At 53.6% G+C, this 23,698-nt stretch overlaps 3 protein-coding genes and 1 pseudogene across 6 annotated transcripts; 2 read left to right on the plus strand and 2 right to left on the minus strand.

Annotated features, from left to right (window-relative positions):
* The first annotated feature begins 2,605 nt into the window (after nt 1–2,605).
* LOC147961010 (uncharacterized) lies at nt 2,606–4,703 on the plus strand. The gene is made up of 4 exons (XM_087533627.1): nt 2,606–2,858; nt 2,996–3,450; nt 3,523–4,218; nt 4,308–4,703. The coding sequence occupies exons 1-4, from the start codon at nt 2,606–2,608 to the stop codon at nt 4,701–4,703; spliced, it is 1,800 nt and encodes a 599-aa protein (XP_087389753.1).
* Nucleotides 4,704–13,534: 8,831 nt separating this feature from the next.
* On the minus strand, nt 13,535–20,887 carry LOC147961011 (uncharacterized). 4 transcript variants are annotated; one of them, XM_087535883.1, is made up of 6 exons: nt 16,504–20,887; nt 16,215–16,419; nt 15,282–16,127; nt 15,036–15,141; nt 14,362–14,898; nt 13,535–14,271 (listed from the first exon to the last, which is right to left on the minus strand). In XM_087535883.1, exons 3-5 carry the CDS (start codon nt 15,663–15,665, stop codon nt 14,879–14,881), a joined length of 510 nt encoding a protein of 169 aa, XP_087392009.1. In that variant the 5' UTR covers nt 15,666–16,127; nt 16,215–16,419; nt 16,504–20,887; the 3' UTR covers nt 13,535–14,271; nt 14,362–14,878. The 4 variants fall into 4 exon arrangements, with proteins under 4 accessions (XP_087392009.1, XP_087392005.1, XP_087392006.1 ...); XM_087535879.1 differs by having other exon boundaries at nt 14,362–15,141; XM_087535880.1 differs by having other exon boundaries at nt 13,535–15,141.
* Nucleotides 20,888–21,037: 150 nt separating this feature from the next.
* LOC125525403 (uncharacterized) lies at nt 21,038–21,538 on the minus strand. The gene has a single exon (XM_048690403.2). It carries the CDS (start codon nt 21,468–21,470, stop codon nt 21,189–21,191), a length of 282 nt encoding a protein of 93 aa, XP_048546360.2. The 5' UTR covers nt 21,471–21,538; the 3' UTR covers nt 21,038–21,188.
* Nucleotides 21,539–22,752: 1,214 nt separating this feature from the next.
* Nucleotides 22,753–23,421, plus strand: LOC147961012 (uncharacterized; annotated as a pseudogene).
* The last annotated feature ends 277 nt before the right edge of the window (nt 23,422–23,698 follow it).

Here is a 23,698-nt window from a genome sequence, read left to right on the forward strand (position 1 = left end):
GCCGATGTGCGTGCCCAGGGAGGAGCGATCGGCCGGGCCCTTGGCGCCGTCCCAACCGTCTACGAGACCCCAGTGAAGAACATGCGCGCTGCCCATGCAGCCATAGCCGGCCTGGATCAGCTCGCGGGTGAGGAGCTGAAAGAGCGCATCGGGCGGATGCGCGAACTCCTCCACGCCGCCAACACTCAGTAGGACCGCCTCAACCAGCTCGCCAAGCCGGCGGGGTCCGGCTCCGCCCGCCTTGGCGGGTCCGGCGAACTTCTGCACACCGCTTCCTCGCCCCCCGGCGAGGCGCACTCTGGCCGAGCCCGGACTCGGGGCAACCCGGCCGCTGCAGCCACCGGCGGATTGGGCGACGAGCCCGTCCTAGAGATCCAGCGCAGATCCGGCCCGCATGGCCAGCGTTCGGCTCCAACCGACCCATCCCCCCATGGCCTGGCCGCAAGTCGACTCGGCCCACGTGCCATCAACGACGCTGACGCTTGCCACCGCCTAGATCGGCTCGCTCACTCCCTAGAGATGGAGGAGAGCGGCGCTATCGGGTCGGCGTGCTTCGGCCCCCGCATCCGGGAGGAGCCCTTCCCCAAAGGATTCATGCTCCCCCGCGACACCCCCAAGTACAATGGGATGGTGAAGCCAGAAGACTGGCTCACCAACAACACCACGGCCATTGGCATCACCGGTGCCAATCGTCGTATCGCCGTGCGCTATGCACCGCTCAGGCTCCAAGGGTCGGCCCGCACATGGTTGAACAGCCTGCCGATGGGCAACATCAACATGTGGGTGGACTTCGAGGAGGCCTTCATCCGCAACTTCACGGGGACCTACAAGCGACCCGACCGCCCTAGCCAGCTCGCCATGTGCGTGCAGGGACCTACGGAGACCGACCGCGAGTACCTCGCACGCTGGACCGAGCTCCGGAACAGCTGCGAGGGAGTCCATGAAGTCCAGGCGATCCAGTACTTCGTCAACGGGTGCCGAGACGGCACCCTCCTCAAGCACAAACTCTTACGCACCGAGCCGGCCACCATGGCCGCGCTCATGGTGATGGCGGACAAGTATGCCAATGACGACTCCGCCATGAAGATCCAGGTGGCGCTGGATGAAGCCGGCAAGGCGAAGCCGGTTCCCCCTCTGAAGCCGGTCGGCGAAAGCAGCATCACCAGAACAATAAGCGCAAGGCCGACCAGCTGGCGCCGCGTCGCGACACCCGGCTCTTCGCGGCCGCCGAGCCCGCGGCGGAGCCGGCGGAGAAGTGCCGGCAAACCGGCAAGACGGCATGGCAAACCGCCATGAGCTTCGAGCAGATGCTCGACGCCCCCGCAAGCACCACAGCGGCGCAAAACCCTCCACGCACACACTTCGGCAGTGCGCCATCACCAAGCGCATCATGAGGGACGACGTCCCGCCCCCTCCGGCTCCGACTCCAGGCGTGGGACAACCGCCTCCGCCTCTAGCCGGTGGAGCGATGCGCAACGACGCCTACCCGAACCAGAACGCGGCCTACGTCATCTTCACCAGCCTCGGCGACGACAAGCACAGCGAGCGCCTCCTTCGGCAGGAGGTGAACACCGTCGTCCCGGCCAAGCCGGAGTTCATGCATTGGTCAGATCGCCTGATCACCTGGACCCGGGAGGATCACCCGGCAGTCATGCCGAGTCCGGGTGGTTACACCCTCGTCCTCAACCCCACCATCGCCGTGAGGTGCACATGCAAGTTCTCCCGAGTCCTCATCGACGGTGGCAGCAGCATCAACATTCTCTATCGCGACACGATGACCAAGCTTGGCCTCAAGGCCGAGGACCTGGAGCCGACCCGAACGATCTTCCACGGCATCGTGCCCGGCCTCTCCTGCGCCCCCGTTGGCCGGATCCGGCTAGATGTCCTGTTCGGTGACAGCAGCCACTTCCGGCGCGAACCGATCTGGTTCGAGGTGGTGGACCTGTCCAGCGCGTATCACGTGTTGCTGGGTCGGCCCGCGCTCGCCAAGTTCATGGCGGTTCCCCACTACGCATACCTGAAGATGAAGATGTCAGGTCCCAAGGGCCTCATCACCATCATCGGCGATTACCGCAAGTCCTTGGAGTGCGCTCAAGACGGCGCCAAGTTGGCCGAGCCACTGGTCATTGCCGAGGAGCGGCGCCAGCTCGATCGGATCGTCTCCCTGGAAGGCGAGGCCTCCGCCGCGTCGATTCCGACCTCGGACCCGGCCGACGAGGCCGCCTTCAAGCCCTCCAAGGAGATCAAGAAAGTGAAGCTCAACCCAGAAGACCCCGGCTGCAGCAAGTACGTCATCGTAGGTGCCCGCCTCGACAGCAAATAGGAAGGCGAGCTCGTCGACTTCCTCCATGAGAATCGGGATATCTTCGCATGGACCCCCAAGGACATGCCGGGTATCCCGAGGAAGTACGCCGAGCACAGACTTCACGTTCGCAAGGACACCAAGCCTGTCCGTCAACCTCTATGACGATTTTCCGAAGGGAAGAGAAGAACCATCGGTGAAGAGGTCGCCAAGCTTTTGGCGGCTGGCTTCATAATGGAAGTGTTTCACCCCGAGTGGCTGGCCAATCCAGTCCTCGTCCTGAAGAAGAACAAGACCTGACGCATGTGTATAGACTACACCAGCCTCAACAAGGCATGTCCCAAGGACCCGTTCGCCCTCCCGCGGATCGACCAAGTCATCGACTCGACCGCCGGGTGTGAGCTTCTGTCCTTCCTGGATGCTTACTCCGGCTACCACCAGATCAAGCTGGACCCGGCCGACGCCCTGAAGACGTCCTTCATCATGCCCTTTGGGGTGTATTGCTACATCACCATGTCGTTCGGCTTGAAGAACGTCGGCGCCACCTTCCAGCGCTGCATGTAGAAATGCCTGCTGCCGCAACTCGGCCACAATATCCATGTGTACGTGGACGACATCGTGGTGAAGACCAAGCAGAACCTCACGCTCCTCAACGATTTGAAGGAAACATTCGCCAACCTCCGCGAATACAAGGTCAAGCTCAACCCGGAAAATGCGTGTTCGGCGTCCCGGCCGGAAAGCTACTCGGTTTCCTCGTCTCGGAATGCGGCATTGAGGAGAACCCGGAGAAAATCAAGGCCATCGAGCTCATGCGCAAGCCGGCTCGGCTGCGCGATGTCCATAAGTTCACCGGATGCTTGGCCTCGGTCAGCCGGTTTCTAAGCCGGCTGGGCAAGAGGGCGCTACCCCTGTACCAGCTGATGAAGAAGACAAGCCCGTTCGAATGGAACGTCAAGGCAGACGAGGCCTTCCAAGACCTCAAGCGCATGCTCTCCACCGCACCAGTCCTGGCCGCGCTGACCGACAAAGAGCCGCTGCTGCTCTACATAGCCGCGACCTCGCGGGCGGTCAGCACAGTCCTGGTGGTCGAGCGACCAGAGAAGGGCAAGATCCAAGCTGTCCAGCGCCCAGTCTACTACCTGAGCGAGGTGCTCTTCAACTCCAAGCAGAACTACCCGCACTACCAGAAGATGTGTTACGGCGTGTACCTCACCGCCAAGAAGCTGAAGCAGTATTTCCAAGAGCACGTTGTCACCGTGGTCAGCATGGCGCCTATCGGAGAAATCATCGGGTGCCGGGACGCCTCTGGCCGGGTTGCCAACTGGGCGATCCAGCTAGCCGGCCACACCATTCTCTATGAGCCCCGCACCACGATCAAGTCTCAAGCCCTGGCCGACTTCCTCGCCGACTGGACCGAGACCCAGTACTTGCCGCCGCCTCCCGACTCGACGCATTGGCGCATGCACTTCGATGGGTCCAAGATGCGACTCGGCTTGGGGGTCGGCATCGTACTGTCGTCCCCAAAGGGCGACCGACTCCGCTACATGCTCCAGATCCACTTCACTGCCTCCAACAACGTCGTCGAGTACGAAGCCCTTGTGCACGGCCTCCGGCTTGCCAAGGAACTCGGCATCCGGCGCATCTTGTGCTACGGCGACTTGGACCTAGTGGTGCAGCAGTGCTCTGGCGAATGGGACGCCCGCGACTCCAACATGGCAAGCTACCGTTTCCTCGTACAGAAGTTGTCCGGATCCTTCGAGGGTTGCGAGTTTCTCCACGTCCCGCGCGTGAAGAACAAAGCAGCCAACACGCTCGCCAAGATCGCCTTGTCTCGACAAGCCATCCCGTCCAGCATCTCCCTCGAGCACCTACGCAAGCTGTCCGTCAAGCCATCGCCGGACTCCGAGTCCATCCACGTTCCAGATGACCCGGCCGCACCTCAACCCGGCCCGGGGATTGCTCAACCCGGCCTAGGGACTGCTCAACCGGCCCGGGGGCTGCTCAGCTCGACCCGGCCACCATCGTCCCAGTCTCGGCTGTCGCCATACCCGACCCGGGGGTTGCTCAACCCAGCTCGGGGGCTGCCGACTCAGAACCCACCCTGGTGGCCGTCTTCGCCGTGGTTACGGCTCCATATTGGGCCCTCCCAATATCAGAATTTTTGGAGAACGGGGTTCTCCCCATGGACGAGACCGAAGCTCGACAAGTGCAATGCCGGGCGTCCGCCTACAGCATCATCAACAACAAGCTTGTTAAGCGCAGCTCCGCCGGCGTGTTCCAGCGCTGCGTCGAGCAGGAACGGGGCATCGACATCCTCCGCGACATACACCAGGACGAGTGCGGGCACCACGCCGCGTCACGATCCCTGGTGGCCAAGGCGTTCTGCCACGGTTTCTACTAGCCCACGGCCCTCCAAGATGCCGAGTCGCTCGTCCTCAAGTGCGAGGGATGCCAGCGCTTCAGCAAACGCAGCCACCAGCCAGCGTCAGCACTCCGCACCATACCGATCGCCTGGCCCTTCACGGTCTAGGGACTCGACATGGTGGGACCCTTCAAAACCGCTCGAGGCGGCATGACGCACTTGCTGGTGGCAGTGGACAAATTCACCAAGTGGATCGAGGCAAGACCAATCAAGAAACTGGACGGGCCAACAACTGTCCGGTTCATCAATGACATAGCGGTGCGCTACGGCATGCCAAACAGCATCATCACCGACAACGGCACCAACTTCGCCAAGGGCGCACTCGAACAATACTGCTCCGTCTCCGGCATCCGCCTCGACCTGGCCTCCGTTGTGCATCCACAGTCCAACGGGCAGGTCGAGCGGGCCAATGGACTCATCATGTCCGGCGTCAAGCCGCGACTCGTCTAGCCACTCATCCGCTCACCCGGCAGTTGGCATGACGAGTTGCCAGCCATTCTCTGGATTCTACGCACCACGCCGAATCGGTCGACTGGGTTCACCCCGTTCTTCCTCGTCTACGGAGCCGAAGCCGTCATCCCGACCGACGTCGAGTTCAACTCGCCGCGCGTCGCGATGTACACCGAAGCCAAAGCCAGAGAAGCTCGCGAAGATGGCCTCGACCTGCTCGAAGAAGCACGCCTCCTGGCACTCAGTCGCTCGGCCATCTACCAGCAAGGCCTGAGGAATTACCACAGCAAGAAGATCAAACCCCTCGCGTTCCGCGAGGGCGACCTCGTCCTTCGACTCGTCCAAGAGCAGGCAGGCCAGCACAAGCTGTCCCCTCCATGGGAGGGCCCATTCATCGTGAGCAGGGCCTTGCACGACCGCAACGCCTACTACCTCATCAACGCACGCAAGTCAAGGAAGCGCAAGAAGGACACCGCCGGTGAAGAAATGACCCGGCCGTGGAACGCGAAACTCCTCCGCCCGTTTTACAGTTAGCCGCACGAATGTATGTATCGTCGCCTTTTGTAAACGCATGATACTACGGGGTCCTCGAACAAAACTCGAGGGCTGCCTTTTGTTGACCAATTTATTGTGTCGTATTTTCTTGCATCATTATACCACTGACCCGGCCACCGGTCTGACTCGCTCGACCCGGGGGCTCGGGGGCTGGCCAGTGATACGTTTCCAACGTATCTATAATTTTTGATTGCTCCATGATACTTTATCTGCTGTTTTGGACTATATTGGGCTTTATTTTCCACTTTTATATTATTTTTGGGACTAACCTATTAACCGGAGGCCCAGCCCAGAATTGTTGTTTTTTGCCTATTTCAGTATTTCGAGGAAATAGAATATCAAACGGAGTCCAAACGGAATGAAACCTTCGGGAACGTGATCTTCTCACCGAATGTGATCCAGGAGACTTGGACCCTACTCCAAGAAGTTTCCGGGGAGGTCACGAGGGTGGAGGGCGCCCCCCTGGGCGCGCCCCCTGCCTCATGGGCCCCTTGGAGCTCCACCGACGTATTCCTTCCTCCTATATATACCTACGTACCCCCATTAGACCAGAGGCGGAGCCAAAAACCTAATTCCACCGCCGCAACTTCCTGTATCCACGAGATCCCATCTTGGGGCCTATTCCGGAGCTCCGCCGGAGAGGGCATCCATCACGGAGGGCTTCTACATCAACACCATAGCCCTTCCGATGAAGTGTGAGTAGTTTACTTCAGACCTTCGGGTCCATAGCTAGTAGCTAGATGGCTTCTTCTCTCTTTTTGGATCTCAATACAATGTTCTCCCTCTCTCTCGTGGAGATCTATTCAATGTAATCTTCTTTTTGCGGTGTGTTTGTTGAGACCGATGAATTGTGGGTTTATGATCCAACTTATCTATGAATAATATTTGAATCTTCTCTGAATTATTTTATGTATGATTGAGTTATCTTTGCAAGTCTCTTCGAAATATCTGTTTGGTTTGGCCAACTAGATTGGTAGTTCTTGCAATGGGAGAAGTTCTTAGCTTTGGGTTCAATCTTGCGGTGTCCTTACTCAGTGACAGAAAGAGTTGCAAGGCACGTATTGTATTGTTGCCATCGAGGATAACAAGATGGGGTATTTATCATATTGCATGAATTTATTCCTCTACATCATGTCATCTTGCTTAAGGCGTTACTCTGTTTTTAACTTAATACTCTAGATGCATGCTGGATAGCGGTCGATGAGTGGAGTAATAGTAGTAGATGCAGGCAGGAGTCGGTCTACTTGTCACGGACGTGATGCCTATATACATGATCATACCTAGATAACCTCATAACTATGCTCAATTCTATCAATTGCTCAACAGTAATTTGTTCACCCACCATAGAATATCTATGCTCTTGAGAGAAGCCACTAGTGAAACCTATGGCCCCCGGGTCCATTCTCATCATATCAATCTCCATTACTTTATTTTACTTGTTTTGCGTTTACTTTTTTACTTTGCATCTTTATACCAAAAATACCAAAAATATTATCTCTATCAGATCTCACTCTCGTAAGTGACCGTGAAGGGATTGACAACCCCTAAGCGTTGGTTGCGAGTTTCTACCGTTTTGTGCAGGTATGAGGTACTTGCGCGTGACCTCCTACTGGATTGATACCTTGGTTCTCAAAAACTGAGGGAAATACTTATGCTACTGTGCTGCATCACCCCCTCCTCTTCGGGGAAAACCAACGCTAGCTCGAGACGTAGCAAGAAGGATTTCTGGCGCCGTTGCCGGGGAGGCCTACGCCAAGTCAAGTCAAGATTTACTCTCCCGTCAACGAGCCATTTCTAGCGCCGTTGCCGGGGAGGCCTACGCCAAGTCAAGTCAAGATTTACTCTCCCGTCAACGAGCCATTTCTGGCGCCGTTGCCGGGGGAAGCCTACGCAAAAGTAAACATACCAAGTACCCATCACAATCTCTATCTCTCGCATTACATTATTTGCCATTTGCCTCTCGTTTTCCTCTCCCCACTTCACCCTTGCCGTTTTATTCGCCCTCTCTTTCCCTTTGCCTTTTGTTTGCTCGTGTGTTAGTTTGCTTACCTGTCGCTATGTCGAATTCCTTATCTTCTCCGTTATTTCCCGAGAATGAAGTGCTAAAATTTAAACAAAGGGAGGGAGAAAATCTAAAAGATGCTTGGTATAGAATTTGCAATGCTCAAAATAGATCTACCAGAAAGCAATCTACTTCAGTCCTTCTTCGCAATTTTTATGTAGGTGCTAATCCTTGGTATAGATATATCCTTGATACCATTACCGGAGGGAATTTTTTGGGTAGCCATACTCTTGATTCCTATAATGTTTTAATAGATTTATTTGGCTCACCTCCCCTTTTGGTTAATGGAACTGTGTTAACCTTGGAGCATGTTATGCAAAGGCTTGAAATTATTGAAAACAAAGTTGCTACCATTGAATCCATTGAAAATCTAGATAAAAATATTCATAATCAAATTACTCAATATGGATCTAAGGTAGGAATGACTTTGAAAAATATTAAGGAGAAGGAACCCATGGTTAATGAAAAAATAAATCTAGACTCTACTCGAATCGATAAACTTGAGGGTATCATTACCAACTTGGGAACTGCTTTTTCTTCCGTAAAAAGTACTCCTAGTCCTCCCACTAAAATTGCCAAGTTTATGTATGTTCCTAAAAATAAGGGTGAATCATCTAGTAAGGAAAATGTGGATCTTAAATCTATAAGTATTCACCCTGATCTTTTTACAATCATTAAGGAATCATTTGCCACGAATGAATTTTTCAATCTTATGCCTAAAAGTTTGATAATAACTAGAAAGAAAGAAAATTCTAAAGGAGGTGGATGCCTCATTGAAGAATTGCCTACCAAAGATGGCAATACCTAGATCTATCCTTACTTTTATGCCTAGCTAGGGGCGTTAAACGATAGCGCTTGTTGGGAGGCAACCCAATTTTATTTTGTGTTTTTTGTTTTTGGTTCTGTTTAGGAATAAATAATCCATCTAGATTCTGTTTAGATGGGGTTTTATCTTTTAATTAGTGTTTGTGCCAAGTTAAACCTATTAGATCTTCTTGGAAGATAGTTATTTGATCTTGCTGTAATTTCCAGAATCTTTGCGCTCAGTGCCCGAATTATCAAAAATCACCAGAACGTGATAAAATAGTGATTCCAATTGCTTCTGATCAATGAACAAATTTCCCAGGTCGTCTAATTTTGGTAGAATTTTTTGGGTTCCAGAAGTTTGCGTTAGTAACAGATTACTACAGACTGTTCTGTTTTTGACAGATTCTGTTTTGCGTGTGTTGTTTGCTTATTTTGATGAATCTATGGCTAGTAAAATAGTTTATAAACCATAAAGAAGTTGGAATACAGTAGGTTTAAAACCAATACAAATAAAGAACAAGTTCACTACAGTACCTTAAAGTAGTCTTTTGTTTTCTTTCTCTAACGGAGCTCACGAGATTTCTATTGAGTTTTGTGTTGTGAAGTTTTCAAGTTTTGGGTGAATTCTTTTGATGGATTATGGAACAAGGAGTGGCAAGAGCCTAAGCTTGGGGATGCCCATGGCACCCCCAAGATAATCCAAGGACACCAAAAAGTCAAAGCTTGGGGATGCCCCGGAAGGCATCCCCTCTTTCGTCCACTTCCATCGGTAATTTACTTGGAGCTATATTTTTATTCAACACATGATATGTGTTTTGCTTGTAGCGTCTTGTATTATTTGTGTCTTTGCTTGTTAGTCTACCACAATAATCCTTGCTGTACACACCTTTTGAGAGAGCCATTTATGAATTGAAATTTGTTAGAATACTCTATGTGCTTCACTTATATCTTTTGAGCTTGATAGTTTACTCTATGTGCTTCACTTATATCTTTTTGAGCATGATAATTTTTGCTCTAGTGCTTCACTTAGATCTTTTAAAGCACGGTGGTGGATTGTTTTAAAGAAACTTGATCTCTCATGCTTCACTTAGATTATTTTGAGAGTCGTTAATAGCATGGTAATTTGCTTAATGTTAATATACTTGGTATTCAAGATATGTGAAACTTTCTTTTTTAGTGGGTTGAATACTAAGATAAGTTTGATGCTTGATAATTGTTTTGAGATATGGAGGTGATAATATCATAGTCATGCTAGTTGAGTAGTTGTGAATTTGAGAAATACTTGTGTTGAAGTTAGTAAGTCCCGTAGCATGCACGTATGGTTAAAGTTGTGTAACAAATTTGAAGCATGAAGTGTACCTGGCTTGTGCATCCTTATGAGTGGCGGTCGGGGACGAGCGATGGTCTTTTCCTACCAATCTATCCCCCTAGGAGCATGCGCGTAGTACTTGATTTTTGATGACTTCTAAATTTTTGCAATAAGTATATGAGTTCTTTTGACTAATGTTGAGTCCATGGATTATACGCACTTTTACCTTTCCGCCATTTGCTAGCCTCTTCGGTACCGTGCATTGCCCTTTCTCACATTGAGAGTTGGTGCAAACTTCACCGGTGCATCCAAACCCCGTGATATGATACGCTCTTTCACACATAAACCTCCCTATATCTTCCTCAAAACAGCCACCATACCTACCTATCATGGCATTTCCATAGCCATTCCGAGATATATTGCCATGCAACTTCCATCATCATCATCATCATGACATGCTTTACTTTTGTCATATTGCCATTGCATGATCTTGTAGTTGACATCGTATTTGTGGCAAAGCCACCATGCATTATTTTTCATACATGTCACTCTTGATTCATTGCACCATCCCGGTACACCGCCGGAGGCATTCATATAGAGTCATATCTTGTTCTAGTATCGAGTTGTAATCATTATGTTGTAATCAATAGAAGTGTGATGATCATCATTATTAGAGCATTGCCCAATCAAAAAAAAGAGAAAGGCCAAAAAGAAAAAGGCCCCCAAAAAAAGGAGAAAATAAAAAGGGCAATGCTACTATCTCTTTTTCCACACTTGTGCTTCAAAGTAGCACCTTGTTCTTCATGTAGTGAGTCTCATATATTGTGCTTCAAAGTAGCACCATGATTTTCATATAGTGAGTCTCATAAGTTGTCTTGTTCATACTAGTGGGAATTTTTCATTATAGAACTTGGCTTGTATATTCCAACGATGGGCTTCCTCAAAATGCCCTAGGTCTTCATGAGCAAGCAAGTTGGATGCACACCCACTAGTTTTCTTTTGTTAAGCATTCTTAGCTCTAGTGCATCCGTTGCATGGCAATCCCTACTCCTTGCATTAACATCAATTTATGGGCATCTCCATAGCTCATTGATTAGCCTCGTTAATGTGAGACTTTCTCCTTTTTTGTCTTCTCCACACAATCCCCATCATCATATTCTATACCACCCATAGTGCTATGTCCATGGCTCGCGCTCATGTATTGCGTGAAGGTTGAAAAAGTTTGAGATTATTTGAGTATGAAACAATTGCTTGGCTTGTCATCGGGGGTATAGAAGTTGGGAACATCTTTGTGTGACGAAAATGAAGCATAGCCTAACTATATGATTTTGTAGGGATGAACTTCCTTTGGCCATGTTATTTTGAGATGACATAATTTTTTGATTTGTATGCTTGAAGTATTATCATTTTTATGTCAATATGAACTTTTGTCTTGAACCTTTCGGATCTGAATATTCATACCATGATTAAGAAGATTTACATTGAAATTATGCCAAAGTATCACTCCGCATCAAAAATTCTCTTTTTATCATTTACCTACTCGAGGACGAGCGGGAATTAAGCTTGGGGATGCCTGATACGTTTCCAATGTATCTATAATTTTTGATTGCTCCATGCTACTTTATCTACTGTTTTGGACTATATTGGGCTTTATTTTCCACTTTTATATTATTTTTGGGACTAACCTATTAACCGGAGGCCCAGCCCAGAATTGCTGTTTTTTGCCTATTTCAGTATTTCGAGGAAACAGAATATCAAACGGAGTCCAAACGGAATGAAACCTTCGGGAACGTGATCTTCTCACCGAACGTGATCTAGGAGACTTGGACCCTACTCCAAGAAGTTTCCGGGGAGGTCATGAGGGTGGAGGGCGCCCCCCCTGGGTGCGCCCCCCTGCCTTGTGGGCCCCTCGGAGCTCCACCGACGTGCTCCTTCCTCCTATATATACCTACGTACCCCCATTAGACCAGAGACGGAGCCAAAAACCTAATTCCACCGCCGCAACTTCCTGTATCCACGAGATCCCATCTTGGGGCCTGTTCCGGAGCTCCGCTAGAGAGGGCATCCATCACGGAGGGCTTCTACATCAACACCATAGCCCTTCCGATGAAGTGTGAGTAGTTTACTTCAGATCTTCAGGTCCATAGCTAGTAGCTAGATGGCTTCTTCTCTCTTTTTGGATCTCAATACAATGTTCTCCCCCTCTCTCATGGAGATCTATTCGATGTAATCTTCTTTTTGCGGTGTGTTTGTTGAGACCGATGAATTGTGGGTTTATGATCCAACTTATCAATGAATAATATTTGAATCTTCTCTGAATTCTTTTATGTATGATTGAGTTATCTTTGCAAGTCTCTTCGAATTATCTGTTTGGTTTGGCCAACTAGATTGGTAGTTCTTGCAATGGGAGAAGTGCTTAGCTTTGGGTTCAATCTTGCGGTGTCCTTACTTAGTGACAGAAAGAGTTGCAAGGCACGTATTGTATTGTTGCCATCGAGGATAACAAGATGGGGTATTTATCATATTGCATGAATTTATTCCTCTACATCATGTCATCTTGCTTAAGGCGTTACTCTGTTTTTAACTTAATACTCTAGATGCATGCTGGATAGCGGTCGATGAGTGGAGTAATAGTAGTAGATGCAGGCAGGAGTCGGTCTACTTGTCACGGACGTGATGCCTATATACATGATCATACCTAGATAACCTCATAACTATGCTCAATTCTATCAATTGCTCAACAGTAATTTGTTCACCCACCGTAGAATATCTATGCTCTTGAGAGAAGCCACTAGTGAAACCTATGGCCCCCGGGTCTATTCTCATCATATTAATCTCCATTACTTTATTTTACTTGTTTTGCTTTTACTTTTTAATTTGCATCTTTATACCAAAAATACCAAAAATATTATCTCTATCAGATCTCACTCTCGTAAGTGACCGTGAAGGGATTGACAACCCCTAAGCGTTGGTTGCGAGTTGCTACCATTTTGTGCAGGTACGAGGGACTTGCGCATGACCTCCTACTGGATTGATACCTTGGTTCTCAAAAACTGAGGGAAATACTTACGCTACTGTGCTGCATCACCCCCTCCTCTTCGGGGAAAACAACGCTAGCTCGAGACGTAGTAGCCAGCTCAGTCGCCATCCTGCCGCCTTACTTGGTGATTCCTGATAAAGTTAGGATGCCGCGGTCCCCCACTTCGCCATAAAGCCACAGATCCAGCTTTGGCAGTCGGCTGGCAAGCACAACGGGCCAAAGCTCTTTTACGCTTCATACACTAAGTCAAAGGCTACAGGGTCCATCAACCCGGGCCGCCATTCATCGAATGAACAGTCGCACGACCGGCTGCTCGCCAACCGGCTTCGACGGATTGCCGCCAGCCGGCTCAGTGGGTGTTTCGGTCGCACTCAACGTTTCGAGGGCCCCAAGTCCTGCGCACTCCTATCAAAGAACCAAACTCCTTGTCACGGACCGGAGCCTCGGCCGTCTGACTCGCGCGGGGGGGGGGGGGGGAAGGGTTGAGAAAGGAAAAACGCATGAAATCGGTCCAAAAAACGGAAGGCAAAAAGCGAAAGCACCCACGATATTTACACAAATATTTAAGGAAAGGCCCACGGCCCGAATTCATTACACCCTAAAAACCCCCAATGGGTGGGTGGACCTGCTATTTAACAAATTTTACAAAGTGTCTCAGGCACCTCCAGCGGCGCGTCGCGACGTCGACGGCTCTCCCCTGGCGGCCCCCGGCCCAGCGAGGCGCCGGTGTCCTCCTCAGCACCCGCGTCGCGGTAGACGCCCGTCTCCTCCGAGCTCCCCTCCGGATCGTGGAGGAGCAAGCCGTAGTCTTCACCATCCACGGCCCTGCCGTCTTCCCTCCGCTCCGGATGGAACTCATCGTGGAAGGCGAACTCGGCGATGTAACTGGCCCGGGAGGCGATCCGGCCGGCTTGCTCCTGCAAGTGCTGCTCCGAACTGCTCCGAACTGGCCCATCAACGCGTCCAGCTGCAGGTCAGGATGCCAGGACAGCGCGAACTGGAGCGCCATCTCAGCACCGGCATGAGTGGCGGAGACGCGCCACTCGCCAAGCTGGTCCGGCCCCATCTCCAACCAACGCGCCAGGCGCGAGAAGCTGCTTGGTTCAACGGAGCCCGGCCATAGGGCCGCCATCATCGCGGTGCCGTCCTGGGATAAACCGCCCCAGCTGCGCTCCCAGGACTTGCAGGCGGGCCTTAGCGGTGGCGATGATCTCCGGGAAGGTCCAGGCCACCCGCGGATCCGTCCCGGACCCAACGACGCCGGTCGGGTCGCGCTGATGGCGGACGGCTTCCTCCGCCAGCCGCTGCGTCTCCGGGAAGGCCCCTGCCGCAAAAGAAGAAGCAAGTTAGAAGAAGAACAACAAGCAAGAAAGGTCGGATCCTGACCCGGCGAACGATAAGAAAAAGCACTTACTGGAGAAGGACTCTTCTAGGTGCTGCGCTTCAAGCAACGTACCACGCCACTCCCATTCGATGGCGCGATCGCGCTCCTTGAGCGCCTTCTCCAGGTCGGCCGCCTTGGCAAGGGCCGCCTTCAGCTCGGCGTCCTTTTCTTCGGCCGCCTTCTCGGCCGCCTCGCGGCGACGGGCCTCATCCTGACGGGCCCCCTCAGCCATGGTGACCTGTTCCCGCAGGCGATCCACCTCGGCCTGGAGCCGGCCCTTGTCGTCGGCCAGCTGGCCGCGCTGCTGGTCCGCCTCCGCCAGGGCCTGCTGCGCCTCCGCCACCTTGGCGGCCTCCGCCTTAAGGTGATCCACCTCGGCCTCGAGGCGGCTCTTGTGACCCGCCAGCTGCTCATGTAGCCGGTTGGCCTCGTCAAGAGACCGCCGAGCTGCTTCCGCCTCCGCCCTCGTCTGCGCCGCCTCGACGCCAAGACGGCCGGTGTCGGCAACGAGCCGGTCGTAGTGATGACCGGCCCGGAGCAGACGAGTCTACCAGGACAGCACCTCGGCTGCAAAAAAGGACTCGGCAGAAGAAAAAAGCAAGACTTAAGATTTGGCTCAACTATTACGTAGTTGGCCCGAATCTTGGGGGCTACACCCAGTGGGTGCGCTAGCACGCCCCCACTAGAAAAGAGCACAAGAATACCTGCGGCGACGCGGAGCTCCTCCTCCTTGGCGGCAAGCTGCTCCTTGAGCTCCCGGTGCTTGCCCAGGAGACGATTGAAGGCGGCGGCCCAGAAAGCGTCGAGATGCTGAAAAAGCAGAAGTCAGAACAAGGCCAACACTCTAAAGATTCGACCCAACTACTACGTAGTTGGACCGAACCTCGGGGGCTACACCCAATGGGTGCGCTGGCGCGCCCCCACAAAGAGAAAATTACAAGAAAACTTACCAGAACGGCGCGCTCTAGGTCGCGCGTCCGCTCCACCTCGGCCTCGAGCCGTTCCGTCCGGCCTCGCAGGCGGCGACTGACGGCGTCCATCGCCGCCTCCTCCTGGGTCTGGGTCCCGAAGACAACGGCGCTCCCGCTCCGCGCCGGCTGCGGCACAACAGCTCGGCGCCCTCCCTGCCGGGGCACCAAGGCGTACTCTCCGCTGGCCGCTCGCGACGCGGCCAGCACCTCCTCCGACGCCCCTCCCGGCACCGACGACGACCCGGACGCCGGGACGCCCTGCGTCGCAGTCTCCGGCCCAGCTGCCGGGGCGGCCTCCGGCACCGCTGCCCGCGGTGCCTCCTCCAAAACCGGCGGCGCCTCCGACACCGCCGCCCGCAGCATCTCTTCCAAGACGGCACCGCCTCCACCGCCATCAGCCCCCGCTCGCCCGACCACGTCGGCCCGCGGCGGGGAGTCATCCGCCACCTCCACGACCGCCCGGTTAGGGATCACCACCGCAGCCGGCCTCCACGGCCGCGCTCCCTCGCCAGCGACGGCTCAAAGACCGTCGCCGCAACCACCGTGCCCTCCAGCATCTCGCGCCAGGCCGGCTCGGCGTCGCCTCGCGCCCATGCCGCCGCAGCGTCGGTCTAGGCTCGAACCGCCGCCGCCTTCAGCTCTGCCTCGGCCCGGTTCCTGTCCCGCCAGGACACGACTTCGGCGTCGTTCGGATCCAGGCCGAGATCCTAGTTGGCCTGTTCCTCCACCTCGACCTGGTCGGCGAGGTCGGACCGGCTCCTGCGGAACTTGGCCCCTTCGGCGGCCGCGGCTTCCGCCGCCGCCCTCGCCAGCGCGATTGGCGACCTAAAGAAGAAGACAGAATGAGCGGAAAAGAAACAAGACTAGCTCAAGAAAAGAAAAAGCTGAGCGCAAACAAGAAATGAAGCTTACCCCACCAAGACCGGGACCGGGGTTGGCCCCCCGTGCTCGCCACCGTGCTTCTTCTTGGCCGGCCTCCCGGCCCCGGCCGGGTCCGCCGTGCGCTTCGGGGCTTGGGGTCGCGGCGCGACGCTGTCTTTCCCATGCGGGCGGCTCGGCACCGCCCCATGCGAGGACCCGGCTCCGCCCGCGTCGCCGCCTCCCCCGCCCAACGCCGCTACACCAACAACTGGCATCAGCACCGACCGTTTCGTGCCATGGTAAGCAACTCAAGACACATGAAGAAAAACATAAGACTTACCCATGCGATGCCCAGCGCCGGCGTCGGACTCAGCCTCCTCCTCCCCGCCATGAGCCGCAGGTTCCTCTGGCGCCACCGGCGCCACCTACGACGAGGCCCAGGCGTAAGGATGCTAAATCTCGTTCAGAATTACCACCTGCGTCGTGTCAGGACGAACGAGAAGGTGCACGGAATCAAAGTAAGAAGACCAGACACTCACCTGCGGCGCCGGGTTCGACCGGCTGTATGGCGCCTTGCCGAACTCCAAGTCCTCCTCAAGGTTGGCCTTGGAGATGTCATTCACGCCGCGCGTGACCTGCACCGCGGACAGCAGCATCGACCCCATGCGGTTGGGGTCTTGAAGGCCGCCATCTCGCCATTGAGGCAGGAGCGTCCCTGAAGCGGAAGGACCCGGCACTTGATGAACGCGGCGAGGAGGTCGGTGCCGGTGAGCCCCTCCTGCGTCCTCATCACCGTCACCTGCTCACAGAGATTGACGATCTCCTGCGACGGGCGCCTGGGCGAATAGCCCCAGTTCATCTTCGCCCGCAGTGGTGCGATGGCGAAGACCGAAAGGTTAATGCGATCCGCGCCAAGGTTGCGGACGTAGAAGAAGGAGTTCTGCCACTTCTTGGCAGAATCCTCCAGCGGGATCTTGGGGAAATCTGGCCCCGACCGCTTCGAGATGACGGCGGTGCCGCAGTCGGCGAACTCCCCGGCCGACAGGCCCTGCTGCTTCAAGGAGAAGAAGCGCGCACAGAGGTCGATCGAAGGCTCTACCCCGAGGTACCCCTCGCAGAGGGTGACAAAGCCGGAGAGCTGGACGATGGCGCCGGCGCCAAGATGATGCGGCTGGAGCCTGAAGAGCTCCAATAACGCGCGGAAGAAGGTGCTCGCCGGCAGCCCGAATCCGCGCTCGAAGTGCGTGACGAAGACCACGCACTCCTGCCCCTCGGGCCGAGGCCTCTGCTCGCCCCGTGGTAGGCGGACGCTGACGTCCGTCTCCCGCGGGAGGCGCCGCACAGCCCGAAGTTGGGCGATGTCCTCGAAGGTGACGCTCGAGCCCATCCAGGAGCCCGATGGCAGCGACATGATCAAAGGAAGAAGAAGAAGAAGAATAAGAAGGAAGATGGACGGCGAAGAGATTCTGCTCGGAGCAGCGGGCGCTGTGGTGCGTCAGTTGCAGAGAGCGGAGCGAGAGCAAAGGGACAGGAGGGTGCGAGCGAGAATAATGTCCGCCGCCCCCTGACCCCAATTTATAACCCTCGGTTTGAACGTGGGGAAGTGGGGAAGTGGGATCGTCTGCACGCACCCGTTCCACTACCCCGCAATAAGTGCGCACGTACACGCGCAGTAACTCCCCGGGGAAGAGAAACCGGCCCCCGGACACCGCAATAAATCCACGCGCTTGGGCCAAGGGCGCGCAACGGTGGGCCCCAGCCCGCCGCCCGGTCCCGTCGCGCATGTGGCCTGTCAGGCCCCTCCGACTTCCGGGCACTACGTGGCGCCCGCGCGAAGCCCAAGGGATTGCCCCAAGATTCGGTGGACTTCTCGGTCCCCGCCACGGCCGGGATGCCACGATCCAGTTTCCGAGAAAACCGGCACACAGTGGGTGTTGCCGGACCCGGCGCTCGCAGAATCCACCTTGCTTAAGGGGGAAACTGTGAAGGCCCACTCATCCGAAGACGGTGGACCTTCACAGCTTTGGGGACTACTATCGGGGGATGGACCCCGGGAAGGCAACGGAACCCGGATCCTCTTCAAAAATAACAGGGTTGGCATTGCCCCTCAATACCGGCACGCGCTTGGCCGGGTCGCTCGACTCGGCCAAGCCCCGCAAGCCGGCCAGACTAGCCGACCCGGCAAGACGCGTCGACTCGGCCTCAACAACTAGCGCAAGACAGCCGAACCTGGCATGAGCAAAGCCTCCTCAACAAGCCAGCACCACCTGTGGCGTGCTACGCAATCCAGCCACGGGTCAACTCCCGTCCCATCCAGGCCGTATGATGGGACGAGACCTCAATCAATAATGACCGAGACAACAGTGCCCCGCCCATGCCTCTGGTCAGCGGGTACGTAGCAACAGTGCCCCTCACCTACCCACTGTCCAGGGCCGGCGTGGCTATAGTGCCCCGCCTTCACCACTGACAACAGCAAGCGGCGACTTGATGGAGAGCATTGTACACGACTCGACTCGGCCACGCCCTGACGATCGACAAGACGGCGCACAGTCCCCTAGGCATGTGGGGCCCGCACCTAGGGGAACCCAGCGAACCACAAGCCCTCAGCGGGACCCAGCCCGGGTTCCCGGACACCGACAATACGGACCCACCGACTTGTAACATTACCATTGTACCCCCGGGGGGTTGGACTATAAAACCCCCCGGGAGCCCGCGATCACAAGAAGGACAGAGCGAAGAGAACTCATTCCGTCACACACACCTAGTTAGCAACACCCAAGGAGAGGGAACTGCCTAAGCCTTGGCCAGCTTCCTTCCTCCTCCATACAGCTCCAGGAGCAACATTGTACTATCGATCATCCAACTACACTCGGCAGGACTAGGGGTATTATCTCTCCGGAGAGCCCCGAACCTGGGTATGTCCGGCGTCCCGCACCCGCTCATGCCAACCTCGCCTCTGGAGTCCACCAGCGCCCTCGAGCCTCCTCCTCTCTTAAGCCATCCCTTGGCATCTGTCGTGCGCACCACGACAAGGGTCGAACAACAAAGGTTGGGCCCCAGTTGCGAGTCGCTGGTGGACTCGCAACTTGGACAAAAAGAGTCTGGCCCCATATGTGAGTTGGGAGTGGACTTTTAACTAGGACAAAAAAGGTTGAGCCTAGTTAGGAATCGAGGGTTGACTTCCAACTAGGACAAAAAAGGTCAGACTCCAATTGCAACTCGAGGGTGGACTTGCAATTAGGACAAAAGAATGTCGGGGCTCAGTTGCGAGTCAAGAATGTAACTGAAACCAGGCAAAAAAGTCCGGGCCCCAGTTGTGACTCGAGAATGGACTTGCAACTAGGACAAAAAAAGGCCAGACCCTGAGTGGCGAGTTGAGGGTGGACTTGCGACTGGGACAAAAAAGTCAGGTTCCTGTTACGAGTCGAAGGGAAAATTATAACTGGGACAAAAAACGTTGGGCTCCAGTTATGAGTCGAGGGTGGGCTTGCAATTAAAAAAGGGTTGGGCCCAAGTTGCGAGTAGATGATGGACTTGCAATTGGGACAAAAAACGTTGGGTCCCAGTTGTGAGTCGTGGATGAACTTGCAACTGGGACAAAAAAGATCAGGCCCATGTTGCGAGTCGAGGGTGGGCTTGCAACTGGAAAAAAAGACCGGTTCCTAGTTGTAAGCCGAGGATGGACTTGCAACTGGAACAAAACAAGTGAGAGCCTAGTTACGACTCGAGAGCCAACAAAAGTGAAGCCAAACGGGCATGTTGATACGCAATACACAAAGAGCAACAAAGTGAGGCGGAAGATAGAGCGCTTGCACAAAAATTATGAAAACTAAATCGATTAGTGAATATAAAATAGACTTATAAAAATTAAAAAATCGTGGAATTAAAAAGACCAAAAAAAGAAAAAGAAAAAGAAAAACCAAAAGAAAAATTGGACAAAAACAAACATGAAAAAAAAAATTAAAGACCCTTGTTTCAAAAGACGGAACGAAAATTGCAAGTTGTCACCGTAGGGCCCTATAACTCATGGAGCATACCTATACCTTGCCTTGCTTCTTCTCCGTGCTTTTCCTTTTCTTTTAAGAATGCCTCTCCCCGCTCACAATTACATTGCTTAAAAAAAATTACAGCCGTCAAACACACGGACAATCCAACCCACAAAAAAAATGCATAAAAAAACTGGTTATTTTTGTCATTGGGCCAGACCCAACAAAGACAACGTGACACAACTGAGCAACAAACACGGCTGCATGGGATGTACGAGTGCGAGAGACAGTTGCACGAATCTTATAGCAAAGTTTTATCCTATGATGATGGACTTAGATATGAGATAACTATTTCACATCAATATGTGAAAATAGCAAACCCGATATAGATATGTTTCTGATGCATCCAAAAAAAATATTGAGTGTATATCAAAACAACTTCACATGTGTCAACAACAGCCTGATGAAATACACACAAAAAATGCACACAACCAACAAAAATATAAAAAGACAAACGAAGAAAAATCGCTCGGGATGGAAAATAGAAAAAAAAACTCTTGCATTTCTACCCTGCACCCCAGGATGGGAAAACAACACTTTCTTTAGAGGAGGAAAACAATACTTATTGAATCTACTTCCTTATTAAACGCTCGCATAAGGACACGCCTATAATAACAGCCCATAAAGCCCTGTGCGGGCACAACAGGCCAACAAAAGGAAAAAAAAAAGAAGCCCGGCCGCACGCACATGCATCGACGGGAATTCAAGATCGTGAAAAAACAACAACGGCCCGCCCCCTACTCGCATGGCCGTGGACACCTGGCCTTTGCGCCGGACAACGAACACGGACGACGAGTGTGCGAGGCGAGACATCAACTTACGCGAAAATTAAAGACAAACAAGATCAACGGTTCTGGACTTAGATATGAGATAAGTATATTGCATCTAGTCAAAAAAAAAGATATGAAATAGCAAACCCGAATTGCACATAGACCTCACGTTCAAATATCCGTAGACCATTTATCAAGCTGGTGGTCGGTCAGTTCGGCCCCCACAGGAGCAAGTAGAGGAGCTTCTCCGTCCTGGCGATCTCGGCCGCTCCCGTCGCCCGGCGCGTCTCCTCCCGCTCCACCGCCTCCGCCTTCCACGAGCCAGTCCTCGCCGTCGTCACCGTCTGATCACCCTGGGCCTCTGCAGCTTCCGTCGTCGCGCCGTGCCGGCCAGGCCCGACCCCGCCGTCCGCGGACGCAGTCTGGCGCTCGCCCAGGCGCAGCGACGCGCGGACGGCGGACTCCCGCTTGCAGCCTCGCCCGTTGCACATGCCGGCCGCCTGGCCTGAAGTGTAGCTTAATGGGGGCACTCGAGCTCTGTTTCTCTTGAAAACGTCCACGTAGTAGTTTATTATTTATAGAGCACGGAGCACTGACTTGTTTCTCCCGGCCGAAAGCTGTGGGCGCTCGTAGGGTGAGAAGGTGCGTCGTGTTCCTTTTTCAGCGGGTTCCGCGTCCTGGTGAGGTGAAGGGAAGAAGACACCGACGTGTTGGAACATACCGGATCCGTTCGGTGAGGCATCGGGTGTCCACAGTTTCGGCTCGCGCGTCCGGGCTGGAAACGACGAGAACGAGACAGCGCGTAGCCCGAACCAAGGAACGGAGGAAGGCGTGTGCCACATTTGTTTCTCCCGCGGTGGCGTGCAACTAGAACTAGTTATGTACTACTGCCGGCATATTCGTACCGCCGAAAGGTTCCTCTGCCGCCGGTCTGCCTACAATGCACGAGCAAAAACCACGCGCCCTCGCCGCCGGCTGGATCGATCGGGATGAATCGATCAACCCGTTTCTCATTTCCCATCTGTTGATTCCCTGTGTCTGCCGCGTGATTGCGAATTATTTGTAGACGTGCACATACGGTCGTACGAGTACATCAACGTCGCAGCTTGCCCTCCCTTTGTGTGACGGGTCCACCATGGCACGAACGCTAAGGGGTAGGAGGCGATCGCCAAGGCTATTGTGCGACTACGCTAGGGTTAGGGTTTTGCTGCTTGGGGGTGGGTGGAATCAGGCCGAGATCGGGACGGTGACACGCTCTCCTGGACTCGGGCCTGCGAGTTTGTGATCTCTGTCGAGGAGCGGTGCTATGGCAGGGACTACAGATAGGAAAGAGGCGGCGGTGGCGGGGAAATCCATGGCCACTCCCTCGATGAAGGCGACATCGACGCCAACGAAGAAGGACGGTGGGATTGCTAGCGAGGGCTCCTCCAAGTCCCCTGTTGAGAGCAAAACCCCGGATCCGACCGCGAGTCTTTCAGCAAGGTTAGGAGGCATGGTATTGATGGACAAGGAGGTGGAAGGTTTTGTCTTTGAAGATCCAAACCCTCCCGTTCGTAAGCTCCACCGGTGGTCTGCTGTGGGTAAGGTGTGCTCTCCCAGGCCGATGAAGATGAGTGCTGTAGAGAAAACCATGCCGAGGGCGTGGGGATTGCATTGGGAGACAAAGTTTGCTGAGATTGGCCCGAATATCTTTGAGGTTCACTTTGGCAGCGAGGGTGATTGGAGGCATGTGCTGCAGAACGGGCCATGGCAATTCAACTTCGGCACTCTCATATGAAGGACTATGAGGGAGATAAAAGACTGTTCGAGATGGTGTTCGATAAAATTGATGTGTGGGTTAGGGTCACGGATCTGCCGCCGGATAAGAGAACGGAAGCGTTTGGTTGAGCCCTTGGTAATTGGTTGGGAGAGATTGTAAGAATGGACGTGGACAAAGAGGGTTTTGCAAGAGGACAACATCTGCGAGTCAGAGCAAAGATTCCTGTGAGGGAACCATTGGTGCGAGGTTTCTACTTGAGGAAGAAGAAAGAGAAGGAAGAGAAAACCTGGTTTGATTTTCACTATGAAAAAGTCCCACACTTTTGCTTTGATTGTGGTAGGCTGGTGCATAATAATGGAGTGTGTGAACCATCGGTCGACTCTGCACAGCAATGGGGTGGGTGGCTGAGAGCATCACCGGGAAGAAACATGTCAAGCAAAGAGGGATCAATGGGTGCAGCTGGTAGTAGCAACAACAATATGAGCAGCGCCCACACTGGTGAGGCATATGCCCGACGCTATGATCATCCGAAAATGCGTGACGTGCCCATTAAACGTAACCTAAATTTTGAATTCTCACGCACGTCTGAATCCCGCATTGGCGGGGGCAGTCGAACCTTTAGAGATGAAGTGAATAGCCCAAATAACACTAGTAGAAAAAGGGTCAAATGTTTAGCTCATTAGTCCCGGTTTGTATTTGAGCCGGCACTAATGTGACCAATAGTGCCGGTTCCAACGGCTAGGCGGGCGACGCTCATTAATACCGGTTCGTTGCGAACCTTTAGTACCGGTTCGTGCCACGAACTGATACTAAAGAGGTGGTAGCCTTTAGTACGGGTTGGTGGCTCCAATCGGTATTAAAGACCCCCCTTTAGTACCGGTTGGAGCCACCAACCGGTATTAAAGGTGATGCGCTGCCACCCGCAGTGCACAATGTTTAGTCCCACCTCGCTAGTTGAGA

This window comes from Triticum urartu, chromosome 7A (genome assembly GCF_056163025.1).
Source record: "Triticum urartu cultivar PI428250 chromosome 7A, HENAU_Tu73, whole genome shotgun sequence".
Lineage (NCBI taxonomy): Eukaryota > Viridiplantae > Streptophyta > Magnoliopsida > Poales > Poaceae > Triticum > Triticum urartu.